The 17,747-nt window shown below is 38.3% G+C and overlaps 1 protein-coding gene across 1 annotated transcript in view; it reads right to left on the reverse strand.

The window, feature by feature from the left end:
* Positions 1-17,747, reverse strand: part of ror1 (receptor tyrosine kinase-like orphan receptor 1) — a 118,014-nt gene that overhangs the window by 21,945 nt on the left and 78,322 nt on the right. The window contains exons 2-4 of the mRNA XM_057338706.1: positions 14,565-14,636; positions 9,253-9,540; positions 8,748-8,784 (exon numbers count right to left, since the gene is read on the reverse strand). Of these exons, the coding sequence (XP_057194689.1) occupies positions 8,748-8,784; positions 9,253-9,540; positions 14,565-14,636 (397 nt within the window). The remainder of the gene's footprint in view (positions 1-8,747; positions 8,785-9,252; positions 9,541-14,564; positions 14,637-17,747) is intronic.

Consider the following 17,747-nt stretch of genomic DNA (forward strand, 5'->3'; position numbering starts at 1 on the left):
CCTATTGCTATCTCAGGTCTGAGGTCAGCAGATAAATTGCACTGAAAGAAATAAATATGGAGTAAAAATGCAGCGGAAAGCGGCAGTATCTGATGTAAAGCGGTAATAACTAAAGAGCTCAGTCGCATTCAGCAGACAGTATGTGATATACTGTGACCAGTTCTAAGGTTAATGTGTCCCACTGGATTAAACATGTCTGTGAGGAAGAAGAAAAAAAATGTGGAGGACTATGAACCAGCAGTAAATCTGAACAGCTTTTATAAGTTCTGTAAGTCACTGTGCCAACTCAGCAAGCTGGCTCAACTGCTAACTTTTGTTAAAGGGATAGTTTGGCCAAAAATAAAAATTCTGTCATCCTTTATTCACCCTCATGTGGTTCAAAATCTGTATATGACGCTCTCTTCAGTCGAACACAAAAGAAGATATTTTAAAATATGTCTCAGTGGATTTGTGTCTATACAATGGAAGTCAATAGGGGCCAATGTTGTTTGGTTACCAACATCCTTTAAACAATCTTTTTTTTGAAGAAGAAAGAAAGTCATACAGGTTTAGAATGACATGAGGGTGTGTAAATGGTGAAAGAATTTAAAATTTTAGTGAACTATCCCTTTTAAGACTTTCAACGACATTAAGAACAAAATCTAATAATAGTTCTGAAGGAATGACCAAAAATGCCTCATACGTTTTAAAGACCCCATAAAATGGGGGTCAAGCTTAATATTTTTCTACGCGTTTGTGTATGCCCTCGAAAGAAACATAAACAATGATTACTTGTATTGTAGAGAGCATCTGATTGGACACAAATCTGTGTGGTACAAGATGAGTCATCAAGAGCTTTGGTCTATTTTTCCTCAGCATTAAGAAAAAAATCCCAGCCCTAATGACTGCCTTAAACACACATATACAAAAAGACACAAAACTCTAATTTAGATTTAATGGGGTCTGTAAAAAGACAGATACCATCATGACTAAAAAAACACTAACATCAGTCAAAGAAAACAGAGCCGATGTTATGAGTACCCTTCGTTAAATCCTTGTTTAAATGACGACCTTTCAAAAACTGAAGAACTTTTTGAAGTATTATAGTAGTTGTTCAAAAAAAGAGCAGTGGGACCCATTTAGATGTGCTCATTCAGACAGCGCTGGGACTTCTGGGATGTCTCTAGCACCCGTTCCCAGATAGCCCAGTCTTAAGTGCACAGAGGTCTGGACTTTGTTAAGATCTCTTCGATTTCACTGGAATTGTAAAAAGTTTCTCTTTTATTGAACTTTTTTGGAGAAAAAGGATTCCCTTTCACACCAGCCGCAGGAAAGTTAAACACTCCTGACTAGGCAGTGATGGTAATATTAATCTTTTCAAACAGGCTGAAAAGGGAATGTTAAGCAACCTTACAGAAACATGGGGCCATATACAGTTCAAAAGCCTACTTTTAAAGTGCGTTAGTATGTTTCAAAGGGACATCTGAGGCACAACTGCAACGTGTGTATTACAATGTCTTATAATCACAGTATAGAAATCATGTCTATTTACAGTAAATACATTCTATTATGAAAAAACGTAAGCAAATCCCCGGTCAAAAAACTAGTTTGCCAGTGTTGCCAGAAGGACATTCAGTAAAGCACAATATTGGAATTAAAATGACAGACACTGAAAAAAGGTCATCTTTATGTGATGCAAAGGAGAAACATGTTTACAAAAGTGAGTGAGAAGTAACAGTTTGAGAATTAGGTAAAAACATTATAGAAAAAAATGGAGACAGGGTGTAAAGAAAATAATTTCAGTGACATAAGTGTTGCACTGTAAACCACATTCCTGAAGAAGTCCATACTTTAGAAGTTTATTACATATTGGAAATTCATATACATTTTAACGTTAAATTCATATTTCACCTTGTTCTTTTAGTACAGCAGAACATTTTAACAGCCTCTGCCTTGGAGGAAACTCCTCCCCTATTTTACATTCTCCCTTGAGTTTTCTTTTAAGAATAGAACCCAACAGATTAGAGAGTGGTAGGGTATCCTATGTGAAACACAAATTACAGAGAACTCGTCAATATCATCAAAGGGATGGTTCACCTTTGACTAAAACTATTTTTTTTCTACTATGGTAGTCAATGATGCCCCAGAAATATCAGTTGCTAACATTCTTCCAAATATCTTTCTATGTGTTCATCGGAATAAAGACGTTTATGCAGATTTGGAACAGCTAGAGAACGAGTCATTTAAGACAGAATTTCCATTTTTGAACTATCCCTTTAATTGTGTTTACTAGACAGCGATTAGATTAAATGAGAACAAATGGAGACTTGCTTTCACACCTTTGGCGTCTGCTGAGGCCCCAGTAACCTCATGTCAATTCTTCGGTTTCAGAAAAGCCCTGATGAACAATGTCCCAAACTCTGCTCATATTTGCCAAGGCACCAAAGTCAGAAATTCCAATATATCATTTACATACTGTGTGTCAACAATTGTCTAATTTGCTATTTTTATTTCCCTAATAAAATGTTAGGAGAATCATCTGAAGCAAAGGTCACTACTAAGATCTCCAAAAAACTTTCTAAGCTGAAAGAGCAACCAGCATATCTGCCCGTTATTACATGGCTCATTTGAATGCATGATTCTGATTGGCCAGTCGCGACATTCCAAGGGTTGTTATTTTCAAATAACAACCGCTCAAAACTAACACCCTGTAACCCGGATGCTGCAAATCATTTTGAGAGGGGTAGTTTAATATTACACAAAAATGAATTATAAATATGTCTTTTAATAACATATATGACATTATATTTACAAATGTTTAAACCAATTTGCCTGTTCGTGACGTTTGAACGTCGTTTCTTACTTTAAAACCCGAAACTAAACGGCTTTTCCTCGCGGAAGGTCTGCATTCAGTAAAAATGAGCTAATAAAATATTGCAAATTCACATTTTATGTCCAGTTTTTTTCTCATGTGGCAAGTAGCCATGTAATAAGAAGGATAATGTACAACCCGAATTCCGGAAAAGTTGGGACGTTTTTTAAATTTGAATAAAATGAAAACTAAAGGAATTTCAAATCACATGAGCCAATATTTTATTCACAACAGAACATAGATAACATAGCAAATGTTTAAACTGAGAAATTTTACACTTTTATCCACTAAACTAGCACATTTAAAATGTAATGCCTGCTACAGGTCTCAAAAAAGTTGGGACGAGGGCATGTTTACCATGGTGTAGCATCTCCTTTTCTTTTCAAAACAGTTTTAAGACGTCTGGGCATTGAGGCTATGAGTTGCTGGAGTTTTGGTGTTGGAATTTGGACCCATTCTTGCCTTATATAGGTTTCCAGCTGCTGAAGAGTTCGTGGTCGTCTTTGACGTATTTTTCGTTTAATGATGCGCCAAATGTTCTCTATATGTGAAAGATCTGGACTGCAGGCAGGCCAATTCAGTACCCGGACTCTTCTACGACGAAGCCATGCTGTTGTAATAGCTACAGTATGTGTTTTGCATTGTCCTGCTGAAGTATACAAGGCCTTCCCTAAAACAGACGTCGTTTGGAGGGAAGCATATGTTGCTCTAAAACCTTTATATACCTTTCAGCATTCACAGAGCCTTCCAAAACATGCAAGCTGCCCATACCGTATGCACTTATGCACCCCATACCATCAGAGATGTTGGCTTTTGAACTGAACGCTGATAACACGCTGGAAGGTCTCCCTCCTCTTTAGCCCGGAGGACACGGCGTCCGTGATTTCCAACAAGAATGTCAAATTTGGACTCGTGTGACCATAGAACACTATTCCACTTTGAAATAGTCCATTTTAAATGAGCCTTGGCCCACAGGACACGACGGCGCTTCTGGACCATGTTCACATATGGCTTCCTTTTTGCATGATAGAGCTTTAGTTGGCATCTGCTGATGGCACGGCGGATTGTGTTTACCGACAGTGGTTTTTGGAAGTATTCCTGGGCCCATTTAGTAATGTCGTTGACATAATCATGCCGATGAGTGATGCAGTGTCGTCTGAGGGCCCGAAGACCACGGGCATCCAATTAAGGTCTCCGGCCTTGTCCCTTACGCACAGAGATTTCTCCAGTTTCTCTGAATCTTTTGATGATGTTATGCACTGTAGATGATGAGATTTGCAAAGCCTTTGCAATTTGACGTTGAGGAACACTGTTTTTAAAGTATTCCACAATCTTTTTACGTAGTCTATCACAGATTGGAGAGCTTCTGTCCATCTTTACTTCTGAGAGACTCTGCTTCTCTAAGACATCCCTTTTATAGCTAATCATGTTACAGAACTGATATCAATTAACTTAATTAGTCACTAGATGTTCTCCCAGCTGAATCTTTTCAAATCTGCTTGCTTTTTTAGCCATTTGTTGCCTCCGTCCCAACTTTTTTGAGACCTGTAGCAGGCATTAAATTTTAAATGAGCTAGTTTAGTGGATAAAAGTGTAAAATTTCTCAGTTTAAACATTTGCTATGTTATCTATGTTCTGTTGTGAATAAAATATTGGCTCATGTGATTTGAAATTCCTTTAGTTTTCATTTTATTCAAATTTAAAAAACGTCCCAACTTTTCCGGAATTCGGGTTGTACAAGCAGCCGGCTGTTATCGCGAAATAATCCCCTTCAGTCTGATCACACTGTCGGGGCTTATTTCTGCAATAATAACCTGCTGCCTGTACATTATCCCTTACATATCGTCCCCTGATCGGTTTGACGTAGGGTGTCACAGTGATTTGTTAACCTCAAGGGGGTTAAATATACACATATATACACACACACACAAACACACAGTATATACACAGTATATATATATATATATATATATAGCGAGAGCGAAGAGAGAGAGAGAGAGAGAGAAAAGAGAAGATGAGAGAGAGATGAATGAGAGAAAACCGGACAGAGAGAGAGAGATGGAGAGAGAGAGAGAGAGAGAGAGAGAGAGAGAGGTGATGCTTAAGGGATGGCTGACATTTGGGCCAGAACAACAGTGACCATTGTTTTGTGTCTCAAAGTTCAGCCCAATCCCCATCCATGGTATTCGATTACCTCCTTTCCAGGTGGTCCCCATAAGGGAGGGCAGCGTTAAAAGTGAGGGCCAACAAAAGAGGGAAGAAAACATATTGCTTTTATTAAAAGGTTTATGAACAAGGTCTTCAGTGTGAGTAATCATAATGTGCAGCTGTGTTGAGCATCTGAGAAGCTCTAGTCACAACAGGAGACTGTATAGAGTGTCCGCCCCTACCTGCTGTTTCAAGACCAGCTTACCCTATTCAAGTCTTCCCCTTTCCAAAAGATAAAGCCAAGTTAACCTCAGATCACTGAATCAAAGCCAAATCTGTAGTCATCAAAGAACCACCTTAACAATCTCATCTGTTCTCAAAAGCTCAGGGTGCCTCCATTAAGGTCACAATCTTAAAAATGTTCTGTGCATTAAAGGGCTCATATGGCGTAAGTACACATTGCATTACATCGAAAACAAACGATAATATTCATTTTAGCCATGTCATATGACCCCTTTTACATAACTTTTTATAAATAATGGAACATAAGAACATCCTCCATGGATATCAGTCAGGCTTATGTAACCAGATCTACACACACCGCTCAAAGCAGGCCTCGAACCGGGTTGGTCCAGCATGGGAGTCGGGCGCTCTAACGAGGAGGCTAAAGACCGCAGCCTCTATAGCGTCTGTCGCTAGAGCGCCTCTTGAGGTTGGGAAGTGAGGTTTACACACTGCACAGCTCTTCACTAGCTGGCCTCCGTTACACTTAGACATATGTACAAGTAAATATACATTTATATAAATGTGATGTTATATAAATTGGCAATCCCATGCAAATGTTAACTTTAAGATTAAGATTTTACCATACTGATAGACGTACTGACTATATTCCATAGTCTAGTACATAACGGAACTGTCACATCCGTAACGGTCCATATTCCTCATAAATGGGCGCATGAAAATTTAAGTTTGTGGTCTATGAAGCGCCATCCGTTCTCCCTTTGTTGGGTATTACTGCTAATGGTTTGTACATTTTAAAGTATGTTGTCTCTCAAAAACTTGCTTCCTCTTCTGTCACACCCATAACGAATCAACTTTTCTCTTTTTTTAAATAGAAAACTCGCGCATAGACTGATTTCTTCTCATGTCTGGACTCTATCATCAGGGGGTAGTAAAATATAAACAGATGATTTAATATATTGGTAATAAATACATTCTCTTGAGAATTTATATTTCAAGTTTTGATTCAAAATGTCACATCCATAACGCTGGAAGTGCCCAGATGTAATTAAGTGTATTTTAAAAAATATATATTTTTCTTTTTTAAAAATTGAAAACATTAAAAACAGAATTTAACAGACACAGGAAAAAAATTATTTCATTCAATTCACAAAATGTTTATTTAGTCTAAATGTCTACCTTATTCTTTTGTTAGAATAAGCAAACCTCAGCCTGTTAATCTATGCTTGATACAAACACCTCTAGACCAATCACAATACTTCATTTCCATCTCACTCTTCTTCAACAAGTTTCCTTTTTGTGCCTCATCACTTTCTCATCATTGACCTTCTACTCTTCAGAGTTCAAAAACCCCTTCAAACATTTCTCATATTTCCTCTCCTCCCCACTACGAGACCAGCTTGAGGCCAGCTGCGTCCGAACCCTCGGTCTGCTCATTGACACCAGGCCCCAAAATACATATCTGCTCTGTAATTCATTAAAGGAAGAGTTTCATTAGACTCCCAGTCACAACATGTCAAAAGGGTCGCTCTCTTCCCGTCCTGTTTGCAACGTACCTCACCAACAAGAGATTGACACTTTCATAATTCTCTGAAAAAAATGAAGGTGAGGAGAGAGGAGGGGGAGCAAAGAAAACAGACATCTTCCTGACCCCTTTTCGTTTTGATGGATTCTGACAGGAAGACTTCCTTTGATGATGACAGTAATGACTACCAACAGGCCATCGTGCGGCTCAAAGGGATCTCTTTGCATACCTCGATGCAGGCAAATAGCCCGAAACGTGCTGCGCTGCCATCTGTACGAGGCTCAGAGACAGACAGGCGGGTTTGGGCTTTAATCAATATTAATGTGATTTGGAGCGCAGCCAGTCACGCCAAATGGTCAAGGGTTCAGAGTTTGATTCTCATCTACACTGAAAATACCCACAGTGCCGAGAAATGAAATCAGGACCAGTTTGAGACATGCGTCAGCATGTTAAATAAAGACCACGCGTCTGTTTGCTTCTAATGCTGGACCACTTTGGTGCATTAGATGAGCAGACGTTACCGTTAATCTTGTCAATTACTGGAGAAAATGTCAGTTGATGAAGTGTCAACTGATAACTAAGATAGAACAAGACATATGACGCTAAACAATTTCAATGAAGGCATACTAACTGGTAAACATTTGAAGGAAAAATAATTCAAATGATCCAATCACATTATCTTGGGAGTAGATCCACCTGAATTGAAAGACCTGAACATGGTAAACATTTAGAGAGGACTAGTTCGCTCAAGAGCAGTTTTAACATATCACTGCTGTCCTTCTAAAACCTTGTATCTCCATATTTTGTGATAATTATTTTTTGCTACAAATCATCATTATTATTATTTCACCCTTTTTGTTTGTGATTCGGTTTTGCAAATATCCAACTAATAAAAAGTGTTTGTCAACTTTGACAACACCGTATTTAATCATTTAAAAAGTACAGTGTTATTCCATTTCCAGAAAAACAGCTAAATTGGACAACTGAGGTTTTGGAAAGACAGCGACGATATGCACTTACGTTGAAAAATCGTATTTATTAATTTAATGTAAGCTTATATTGTATGTTCCAGCTTGATCTCTTGTAAATGTGTAACTATTTTACAAGGTGGATGACTAATAAATAATACAAAAACACACAATTATTACGATTATTAGAAAAAAATAATAATGAAGCCCACCCCTAACCTCACCGCTACAGTTAACCATCACTGCAAATCATACCTAACCGCATAAATGGGATTTGTACACTTTATAAGAATTCGTCATAAAATAGCTTAATCGAATTGTCATAAGATTTAGAAAAAGATCAGGTAAAACATGACGTTGCATTTTGTAACATTGTCAAAACAATACAACGTCACAGTCAAATGCACTACATGACGTAACAAACCAGATTGATTCAACGTAAAGAACAAAATCCATGAATGAAAAAATGAACACCAGTAGGAGCAAATAACAACATACCAAAGTTACTAAAATAAAAGTATCATAGCGTTGTTATCATATGGTTTCATGCGAATAGGTGTTGAGGCCTGCAGCATGGAAATATGCAAACATTAACATCAAATTACACCGGATGTGATATAAATGCACCGACTGTCAGCTGAACAGAAACATGTGGCGAGTCTGGCCGTAAGTTTTAACACAAACAGGTGCTGGCTGATTTTAATGAAGTTAGACATACAAATACGATGGTTACTACAGTCTTCTTCAAGACACAGATAACTTGATTTCTGTGTAACCTCAGTTTGACCTGCTAAAGGTTTCTGGACTGCTTATTGTAAAATTATAAATAAAAAATGTACAGAGAGTCAGAGACATAACCCTAACAACAACAGAACCCAATTCTCTCAAAAGAGAGAATTTCCCTAAACACAGTTGTCCTTTTTCTATTATTTTCTTTTCTCTAGTGTATTTTATGGCAGATAACTGAGGATTTAAATGTAGGGCAGCGCAGAGGAAAGCAAACTGGACTTACATTGGGGGCCTTCCAGGCAGAGGGGTGGGAGCTGGATCTGTGAGAGAGAATAGGGATTTTAAACAAGATGTTAAGAACAAATCACCCACAAACTGTAAAGGAGAGAGTTTTACTGTAAGGAATCAGTAATACCATGAATCGGTATACTTTTGACGCCTTAATATTGAAATACATTAATGGCTGGCATCCATAAATGTAGTGCAACAATATTACACATAGCATCAGGACGCTTTGGTACGGCAGATAAAAGTGGTCCAATCGGAAAAATAAATAAGATCTTTTTCACAGTTTACACATCTATACACAGACTGTATGGCATCAGTTGTCTTAAATTGAAGACATGAGGGAATACCGGAGAAACATCTAATACAATTGGTAAATTCAACATAATGTCTAAGCAACTGTATGAAACAGCATGTTGTGAGCAATCAAAATGCAGATCTGTTTTTCATCTAAGAATAATTATGTAATCATCACAGTATCGTAAAATTCCAAAACCACTCACCAAATTTGACGAACAGAATTCCTGTGGTGGATACTATGCCATATGTGTTGGTAGCCACACATTGAAAGTAGCCTGTGTCTGTAGTGTCCAGGTTCCGAATTCTCAGTCGTGAGCCATACGGAGTTGGCCTGTAAGAGATGCGACGTGGTTCCTGGACCACAGGGGCATCGTTTTTTAGCCAGCGTATATTGGGCGGTGGGTTCCCTGAAACGTGGCAATGTAACTCAGCTGTCTGACCGAGGGAGGTAGTGATGTTATTCATGGGTGCACCCAGTCTTAAAAAGTGACCTGAAAGGACAAGACGAACAAGTTGAGAGAAACAACGTGGCAAACACACTCTAAATACCCAAAGTGAAGAGTGATGGAATTATTTAAAGGGACAGTACACCTAAAAATGAAAATTCTGTCATAATTTACTCATGTTGTTTTAAACACGTATGCCTCTTTTCCATAAAACACAAATATTAGTGACTGTCAGCCTTAGTCCACATTCACCTACTGTGTGAAAAAAGAATCCAAATCCTCGTGTTTAATGAAAGAAAGAAAGAATCATGTACAGTAGGTCAAACACATTTGCAAACGTGCATTTGCAACTACATATCGTGTGTAACAAACCTCCGAGCCGGTAGTTAGGAATTTATTATATGATATTTAGTGGTTGCCACTTGGTGGTAAATCATTAGTTTGTCTCAACGGAGGTGGATAGCGCCAGAGGGAACGGTAGAATCTTCCGGAAACTTCCGTCTCCAGAAAACCTGTCTTGCCAGGCCTACGGCTATCTTTGATAAGGCGCCAGCATAAACATGACAACCCCCAATATTTCACAAATACTGACAGAGAAATATAAGTGTTTGAAGTGAGCTCAGTAGATCTGACCAGTCAGGGTCTGGGTAAGGCCATGGGAGAATAAGTCTATGGAAAAGTTACACAAATGGTGTACTGTGTGTTTTTACACTTCGTGGTCACAGACTTAAATCATATAGTGGATATCAAATGTTGTGTGTGTGTGTATCAGTGAACACAAAAATTGTGTAAAACATATACAGTACTGTGATTCCACTGCAAGCTACTTTGAATAAAAGCATGTGCTACTGTACATGTAAAACGTAACGGAGAGATTCAGCAGTTCCACACATAATTTTGACCTCTAAAGGCTTCCCCTGGACGTCCTGTTGAGTCATGTGATTGGTTTGGCAGACAGGCTCTGACAGGCTCCTGATGGTATCATGACAAGCCCTACTGGAAGAGCAAAGAGTAAAAATGCACTTTTCCTTTCACTCAATGAGAATTTAAGGTGTGCATATCATACATACAATCCAAATACCTTTCAATACGTACAACTAGAAAGTGTTGAGTAGGGCATTGTGCACTGAAGCCGGTTACAAAAAAACCCCATAACAGTCGGGTTCTAGAGCTCTGGTTCTTCTGAATTCCCAATGAAACACTACACTGTACATAATACCAATAAGAGATCGAGTTCTCCTGCTCAGTTTGGTCTTTTTCTCTTCATATTTAGTGGCATCTTCTCAGAAGAGGTCAAACTGTGGTGCAATGTGAAGAATGTGACTTTGACGAGAGAATTAATAAAAGTATATTGAGTGCAAGTCATGAGTGCGGACCCCCAGGGTTACAGGCCGGGTACGGAGCCGCAGGGCTCACAGCTGTGCAGGTATATCCACAATATTACTCAAGTTGAGGTGGGGGTTGAATTCCTTTGACAACCATTCTGCTCTCAAAAACTCCAGCGCTGTTTCAACTATACCTGACAGCAGTGTTCAGCAAACTCTGTCTAGAACGGATCTGAGCTAGAAATGATGGTTTACCCAGGAACTGAACCTGCAATATCATAAAATGTATGATTTTGAATGTGAACATGGGTATGTATCCCATAATGTATTTGTAGGGGTATGTATATTATGGGTATACACCATTGAACTACACTTTATAATTCCACTTTTCCCCCTTACACTACACTGTAAAAACGGCAATTAATTAAATGTTGGAAGGGCAAAAATATACAAGTTGAACCAATATTCATGTTCGGGCTTAGTTAAGAAGACATTTTATTTGAAGTTAGCATAAATATATTTTAAAAACATTAAACTGAGGGTTATTTTCAAATCCAGTCAACTTTCAGAATGGCGAATGTTGGCTGAACTCATTAAGACAAATCTAGTCCAGCTATAGGCCACTGTATTCTTCATGCGTTGCGCAGTAAAATGCCCATAATACTGTTATTTGGTCATGAAATGTAGTTTTAAGAGTTGTTCAGGCGAGAATGTATCTGTTTTAAGTTCAAATATGCGGTCGGTTAATAAAGATAGCATCTATTTGAAAATTTGCTCGGACGCTTTAGGAGAGTGAGCTCCAGGTAATCACTGGGCGTTCAGTGCTCATGTACCCGCCCAACGTACCTCACCTCGGTCAAGTGCTTCTGAAATTTATCGCTGGCTCTGATGTCTCTGATGCGTTTAAACATGGGATTGAATTCATTTTGGCTATATCTAAAGGGCAATCTTTTGTCTTATAAATCTATCATTTGCCCCTGGGCAAATCGTTTTGACTGAGAGCAAAGTTAAGTTACATAACTTTAATCTGATCTTTAACTTTAGTCTGAAGGAGCGGATGGAGAAATAGTCCCCAATATACCACAATTGAAATAAACCTTCTGAATATATACTGTATATTTAGATGAATATTTAGGAGAACACATATATGTGTGTGTACGTTTGTGAGAGTGTATATGCTATTGAATTTAAGATGTCTTTAGTCGGAAGGTTCACTGCTCATTCGGGATCAATCCGCACATAACTGCCGGAGTCACTTTCTGCCTGTTTCACACAAGTCAGGCAGCCGTTTTCTCAAGTTCACGTCAGGTAAGTGGCAGTAAATAGATGTTAATTTCAGACTAAATGAATTGACAAAGACGCAAATATTCAATGTTTTTGTGAAGATATATACTTTATGAGGGTGTGTTATATGGTATGTGTCCGAGCGAAAGTAAAGCTTTTAGTTAAGATATAGGCCTAAGTGTTTACGTTGTATGTCACACCTCCGTCTCCTCATTTATATCTCCCCTCCTCTTCTCCTACCACCTCCTCTCATTCCAGATAGGTCTCGTCTGGGGGCGGCTGAGGGGGAAGATCTTCCTTCCCATGGTGGAGATCTTCTTTATCCATCAATCTTAATTTCCTCCATGCAAACATCAGCTCTCTTAAAATAATACACAAGAAATGGAACCGAAAGAAGCATATTACCACAGGGGGATCAGTTCCTACCCACAATGCATCTGACTGACGAGCCTAATCTTTTGGACACTTCCACTTCCTTCTAATGATGTAAGGATGTGGTGACTGGTTATGAACACCAGCCAGATGGAACCAACCGCACACAGACCCCCACACACATGTAATTCAGGTGTTTATTTATCAAATTTCTGCCCATCATTTGAAGCACTAATCTGACAATTTGAAGTTACATGTAGACAATAGTGTCGAATGTTGCCAGCAGAGTTGTGTTTGGACGGTAGGATCTCTGTTTACTGTGCTGATATCTTGGAAAATGATGTTCATGTCTATCATGCGGTTTCTGCACAGAGACTCTCAAAGTAGACTATCGATCACAACTGAAGCCAACAAGATGCTAAAAACTAACAATGTGATATTCCAATAAACATAAATATACAGTGTACACAAATATTGAGCAACAGTCTGTTTTTAATTGACTGATCTATTGTTTTCAATACGTTCAAACATCACAATGCATTCCGGGATTGCCCTTAAAGTGATAGTTCTCCCAAAAATAAAAAGTCTGTCATCATTTACTCACCCTCATGTCATTTCAAACCTGAATGACTTCCTTCCGCAGAACACAAAAGAAGGTATTTTGAAGAATGCTGTTAACTAGCCCCCATCACTTGCATTGGTTTTGTGTTCATACAATAGAAGTGAATGGGGCCAGTGCTGTTTGGTTACCAACTTTCTTCAAAATATCTTCTGTGTTCTGTGTTAGACAGAGGTTGAGTCATAAAGCTTTAAAATGACAAGAGGGTGAGTAAATTATTTTTGGGTGAACTATCACTTTAATGTGATGATGCCTTAGAATTAGCCCAAAAATGCCTTAAAATGCTTTCTATGTACACCATAAAAACTGTAATTTTATGGGATTTTACCGTTTTATTTTATAGAATTTTCATGTTTTTGAAGTGTGGTAAACATAAAACTGCAAATGTACAAGCTTGGCGTAAAAAAATGTGGAAAACACATAATTTTACTTAATAAAAAATTGCTTTACACTTTTCTGGTGCCGGAGCTGCCGGAATATTACCGTTTTTTTGCAGGATTTTTTTTACATTTACGCATTTGGCAGACGTTTTTGTCTTTTTTTTACATGTCTTTTGTTTATGTGCGTTCCCTGGGATCGAACTCATGACCTTTGCGTTGCTAGCACAATGCTTTACCAGTTGAGACAGTAATCTCACTAGGTTTTCCAACAAAGCCAATCTATTCATTTTTTTAAACGTGTCTTTGTTTTGTGACCTTAATCATCAAGCCAGCTGCTGGTCAAAAGCAAAGGCCTGTGAGGTTGATGAAAAAGCAGAGAGCAGGGAGAACGATGCTGTGTTGACAGCTGTATTAAAATGCCAAGCAACAAATCCGACTGAGATTAGAATAGGCATCCCAAAGCAATTAGGATCATTTGGAAAAATCACAAAGTGGACTTAATGACTCCAATTCTTTAAATAGATGAATTGCTACCGAGTTTGGTTCGAGACAAGAAAAACATATAAACGACACGGCGAATAAAAGAGGAAGGAGCGCGTTTGGAATGGAGCTGTGTGCTGATATGTGCTTGTTGATCTTTGTCTGTGTGTTTCAACGTGGAAGAAGAAAAACAGACAGATGGAAAAGTGAGGTATTTCGCTATGACAGAAGAACACATTTGAACATAAAAACAATTCAATAGCATTATGAGGTGTTTAGTGATCTTATGGAAAACATATTTTTAGCCCTCTTCACTTTTGTTCCAAATTGCATCTTGACACCACAGACAAGGGATCTAGATGTACCCTGACACCAGAAACCCCCAAATGACGTACCGTCCCAGACAGTGAAGGACTGAATGATGACATAAGATGACACAACACACATAACATAACGCTGCCATCCTGCACCTCACATGTTCCTGCTAGCAATGCTGTCTGCTTTGGCAATCAAAACCAACGTTCATCTCCAGACGAAACATTCAGCAATTGCACCCTTTCAGTCACATCACTGTAGATCTAATGGTGTCCCAGAGTGGCTTCAACTCACCTCTTTCAGCTCCGCTGGACATGTTCCAGTTGGACGAGGCCACCACGTTTGGGTCTGAGAGAATCTCTGCATCTGTAGATAAAAAAGGCAAGAAAGAAAATTAAGACATTTATGACATTTGTTGTAAAGCTGTACAACAAAGTATTGTGGTGGTACCACGTTGCAGTGAAGATATCAGATTAAGTTCTATCCTATCCTATCCTATCCTATCCTATCCTATCCTATCCTATCCTATCCTATCCTATCCTATCCTATCCTGAATAGTGAAACAGTAGATTCTGAGTTTATCTTGGCTATTATTACACTAAATTCAGGTTCAGTTCCCTTTCGTGAGAGATATGACACAACACGCTTCAAGAATGTGAAACTGAAGAGATATTCATGTTGTTATTAGCGCTCTGTGTGTCCGAGAGTGTGCAGGTAAACCTGCCTCTAATACACCTAGATTACAGACCTGTTACTGTACAAAGGGCATTTTATTACAGTGTAGCAACACAATATGGGCAAGTGTTGACAGGTCCGGAGTAAGTGATGCTCATCTCACAATGCCCCCCTTTGAGGGAGATTAGGGATATTTTCATCATTTTACTACAGAGGACAATAAACAATGGGACCGAGGCAGCACAGCAGTCAGAAAAGAGGTGCACGGTGCTCCAGGAATGTACGGCATTAGTTCATTCCTATCCCATCTGTGTGTGCATCTGACAGGAGACAGCATGAGGAGGAGAATACATTACTAAAAATGAATGGAAATCATGCCAAGCGACATAAATGAGTTTAATTAAGAGAGCCAATAAGCTTTTTGGTAAGGAAATCTGTCAAATTCACATACGTAGGATAAACCAGCCTATCGAATTTTAAAGAAAGAAGGCAAACTTATGACATGACATTCTGTTTTTTGGCATCCAAAGTTACCTACGATAAGCTACATGAGTATTGAAGTAAATCTTTCTGTTTGTAAAACTGAGAAACTCATTTACCCATCCACTTGTCATTTCAAACCTGTGTGATATTCTTTCTTCTGCAGAACACAAAAGAAGATATTTTGAAGAAAGTTGGTGACCGAACAACGGCGGTACCCATTCACTCTTATTGTATTCCCACAAAAGCAATGTGAATGGGTACCCCGTTGTTCTGTTGCCAACATTCTTTAAAATATCTTCTTTTGTGTTCTCTAAGATGTCAAAAATGTAAAAATAATAGCAACAGGATATAAGAAACATGTTCACATATGCAACTTGGTTTAGTATTTTGGTTTAATCAAATATATTGGCATTATTGATATAAGTATGGCTTCAACGTCCAATACATTTTGCAGCTACTGTACATCAATAAAACATACATTTGCATATTTCATTCTCTTTCTTTTCAAGTTTACAAGACTAAATAACAGTTGCAATGAGATTTACGACCTTCACTTTGAAAAGTTTGGTCAGCAACGTCTACCAAAGCAAATGCACATGCACATGCACATGTGTCTGTACATGTGTGCATTAAAGAATCCCTATGTAAAGAAGACGTCTGATAATGGATCACGCAGACTCCCTGTTGACTGGGCTTACAGTGAAGGATAAATTTCCAGTGTGCTGACAGGCTCAGAGCTCTGCTGGAACCATAGTGAGAAAGGGGGGGTCTCATTTTTTGTGGACATCTCATTCCACCTACTGTACAAGCCAAAAACAGAAGGGCTCACTTCCATTTGGGAATGATCGTTCCAAAATATTGCATATTCAAAAACATATAGTAGAACCCGTGCTCTTCCAAAACCTAGTGAGCCAATATTTTGAGGCACCAAGGGTGCACTCTTTCAGTAGAAACTGTTTAAATTACCCTACCAGCTAAGAACCTTGCTGTAGCAAAATTTTATGGCACAATCACATATCTTAACGGAAAACACAATACCAGAATGCAATGCAAACCTACCAGAATAATTATTCCAGGACGACAACTTCAAACGCAAGACCTACGTGTGAGAAATAAGCATAAGCTAATCATTTAATCACTACTACAATCTATTGATTAATTTACCTTTATGTCCTTTATGCAAAATGTCTACAAAATATTTTACAGCTATTCGAACCGACAGAACAGAGCTTTAGTGCTGTGAAGTAAATAGAGAAATCTCACAGCTAGACAGAGCAGGACAGAAGTGGTGCAGAAAGAGATAGACAAGCGTCACAGTGTGAACACAGAGGTGTGATTATGTTAACTGGGTGTTAATTTAATAGTAAATGTGCCTGGTGTTGGAAAACATGCCACTGTAATGAGCTGCTGATTTATACACACACACCTGTTAGCACCAATGATCTCTCTTGCACACACACATACACACACTTAACATTTTAACTGGGGTAGGAACCAGCAGCTGCATGGGGCATGTGTTTAAACGCCCTTCCAAAACTGACAATGACAACAACTTCAAATGACACTCATTAGTGATGTGTCTATAACAGGTCGCTTAATTTTGGTCATTACTTATAATGGTGTGACCTTGCACGTGTGTCATCTGTCTCTCTTTGTATGAGATTCTGAAACCGCAATACTAGGATAAAGCCATAAATTGTTATTGAGATGTGACAAAGACTACATGCATACATATATGTAATATAATATAATATAATGTTATACTTATTATAATATACAGTATAATAGAATATAATAGTAAATTGTTGTTCAGTCAATTCCTACAGAAACTTTGGGAATTTTAAGCTTTCTATTTGGTTTGAGCCGAAAAAGTGTTTAATAATCAGACAGAAGATTTTGAAGAATGTTGGTAATCGAACAATGGCAGTACCCATTCACTTCTATTGTGTAGACCAAAAACCAATGCATGTCAATGGGTACCGCAGTTGTTTGGTTACCAAACCTTTTTTACCCAAATTTTCTTTTGTGTTCTAAAGAAGAAAGTAAGTCATACAGGTTTGAAATGACATGAGGGTGAGTAAATGACGACATAATTTTAGGTAATGTAGCACTTCACAAACAAGTTAAAATCATACTGAAATGAATCCTGCAAATGCACACAGTATATAATTTCACAAAAATCTTTGGTAGGTCTTTCTCCAAACGTTTAGAAGTTGTCATTAAAAAATATTTCTGAATCAAGAAAATGAATGGGACTGTTGGGAAGGGAAAGAGTGAGAGAGCTTGCTCAAGTTGAATTTATTCAGGCCCCCTGAACAT

This window comes from Triplophysa rosa, linkage group LG7 (genome assembly GCF_024868665.1).
Source record: "Triplophysa rosa linkage group LG7, Trosa_1v2, whole genome shotgun sequence".
NCBI lineage: Eukaryota > Metazoa > Chordata > Actinopteri > Cypriniformes > Nemacheilidae > Triplophysa > Triplophysa rosa.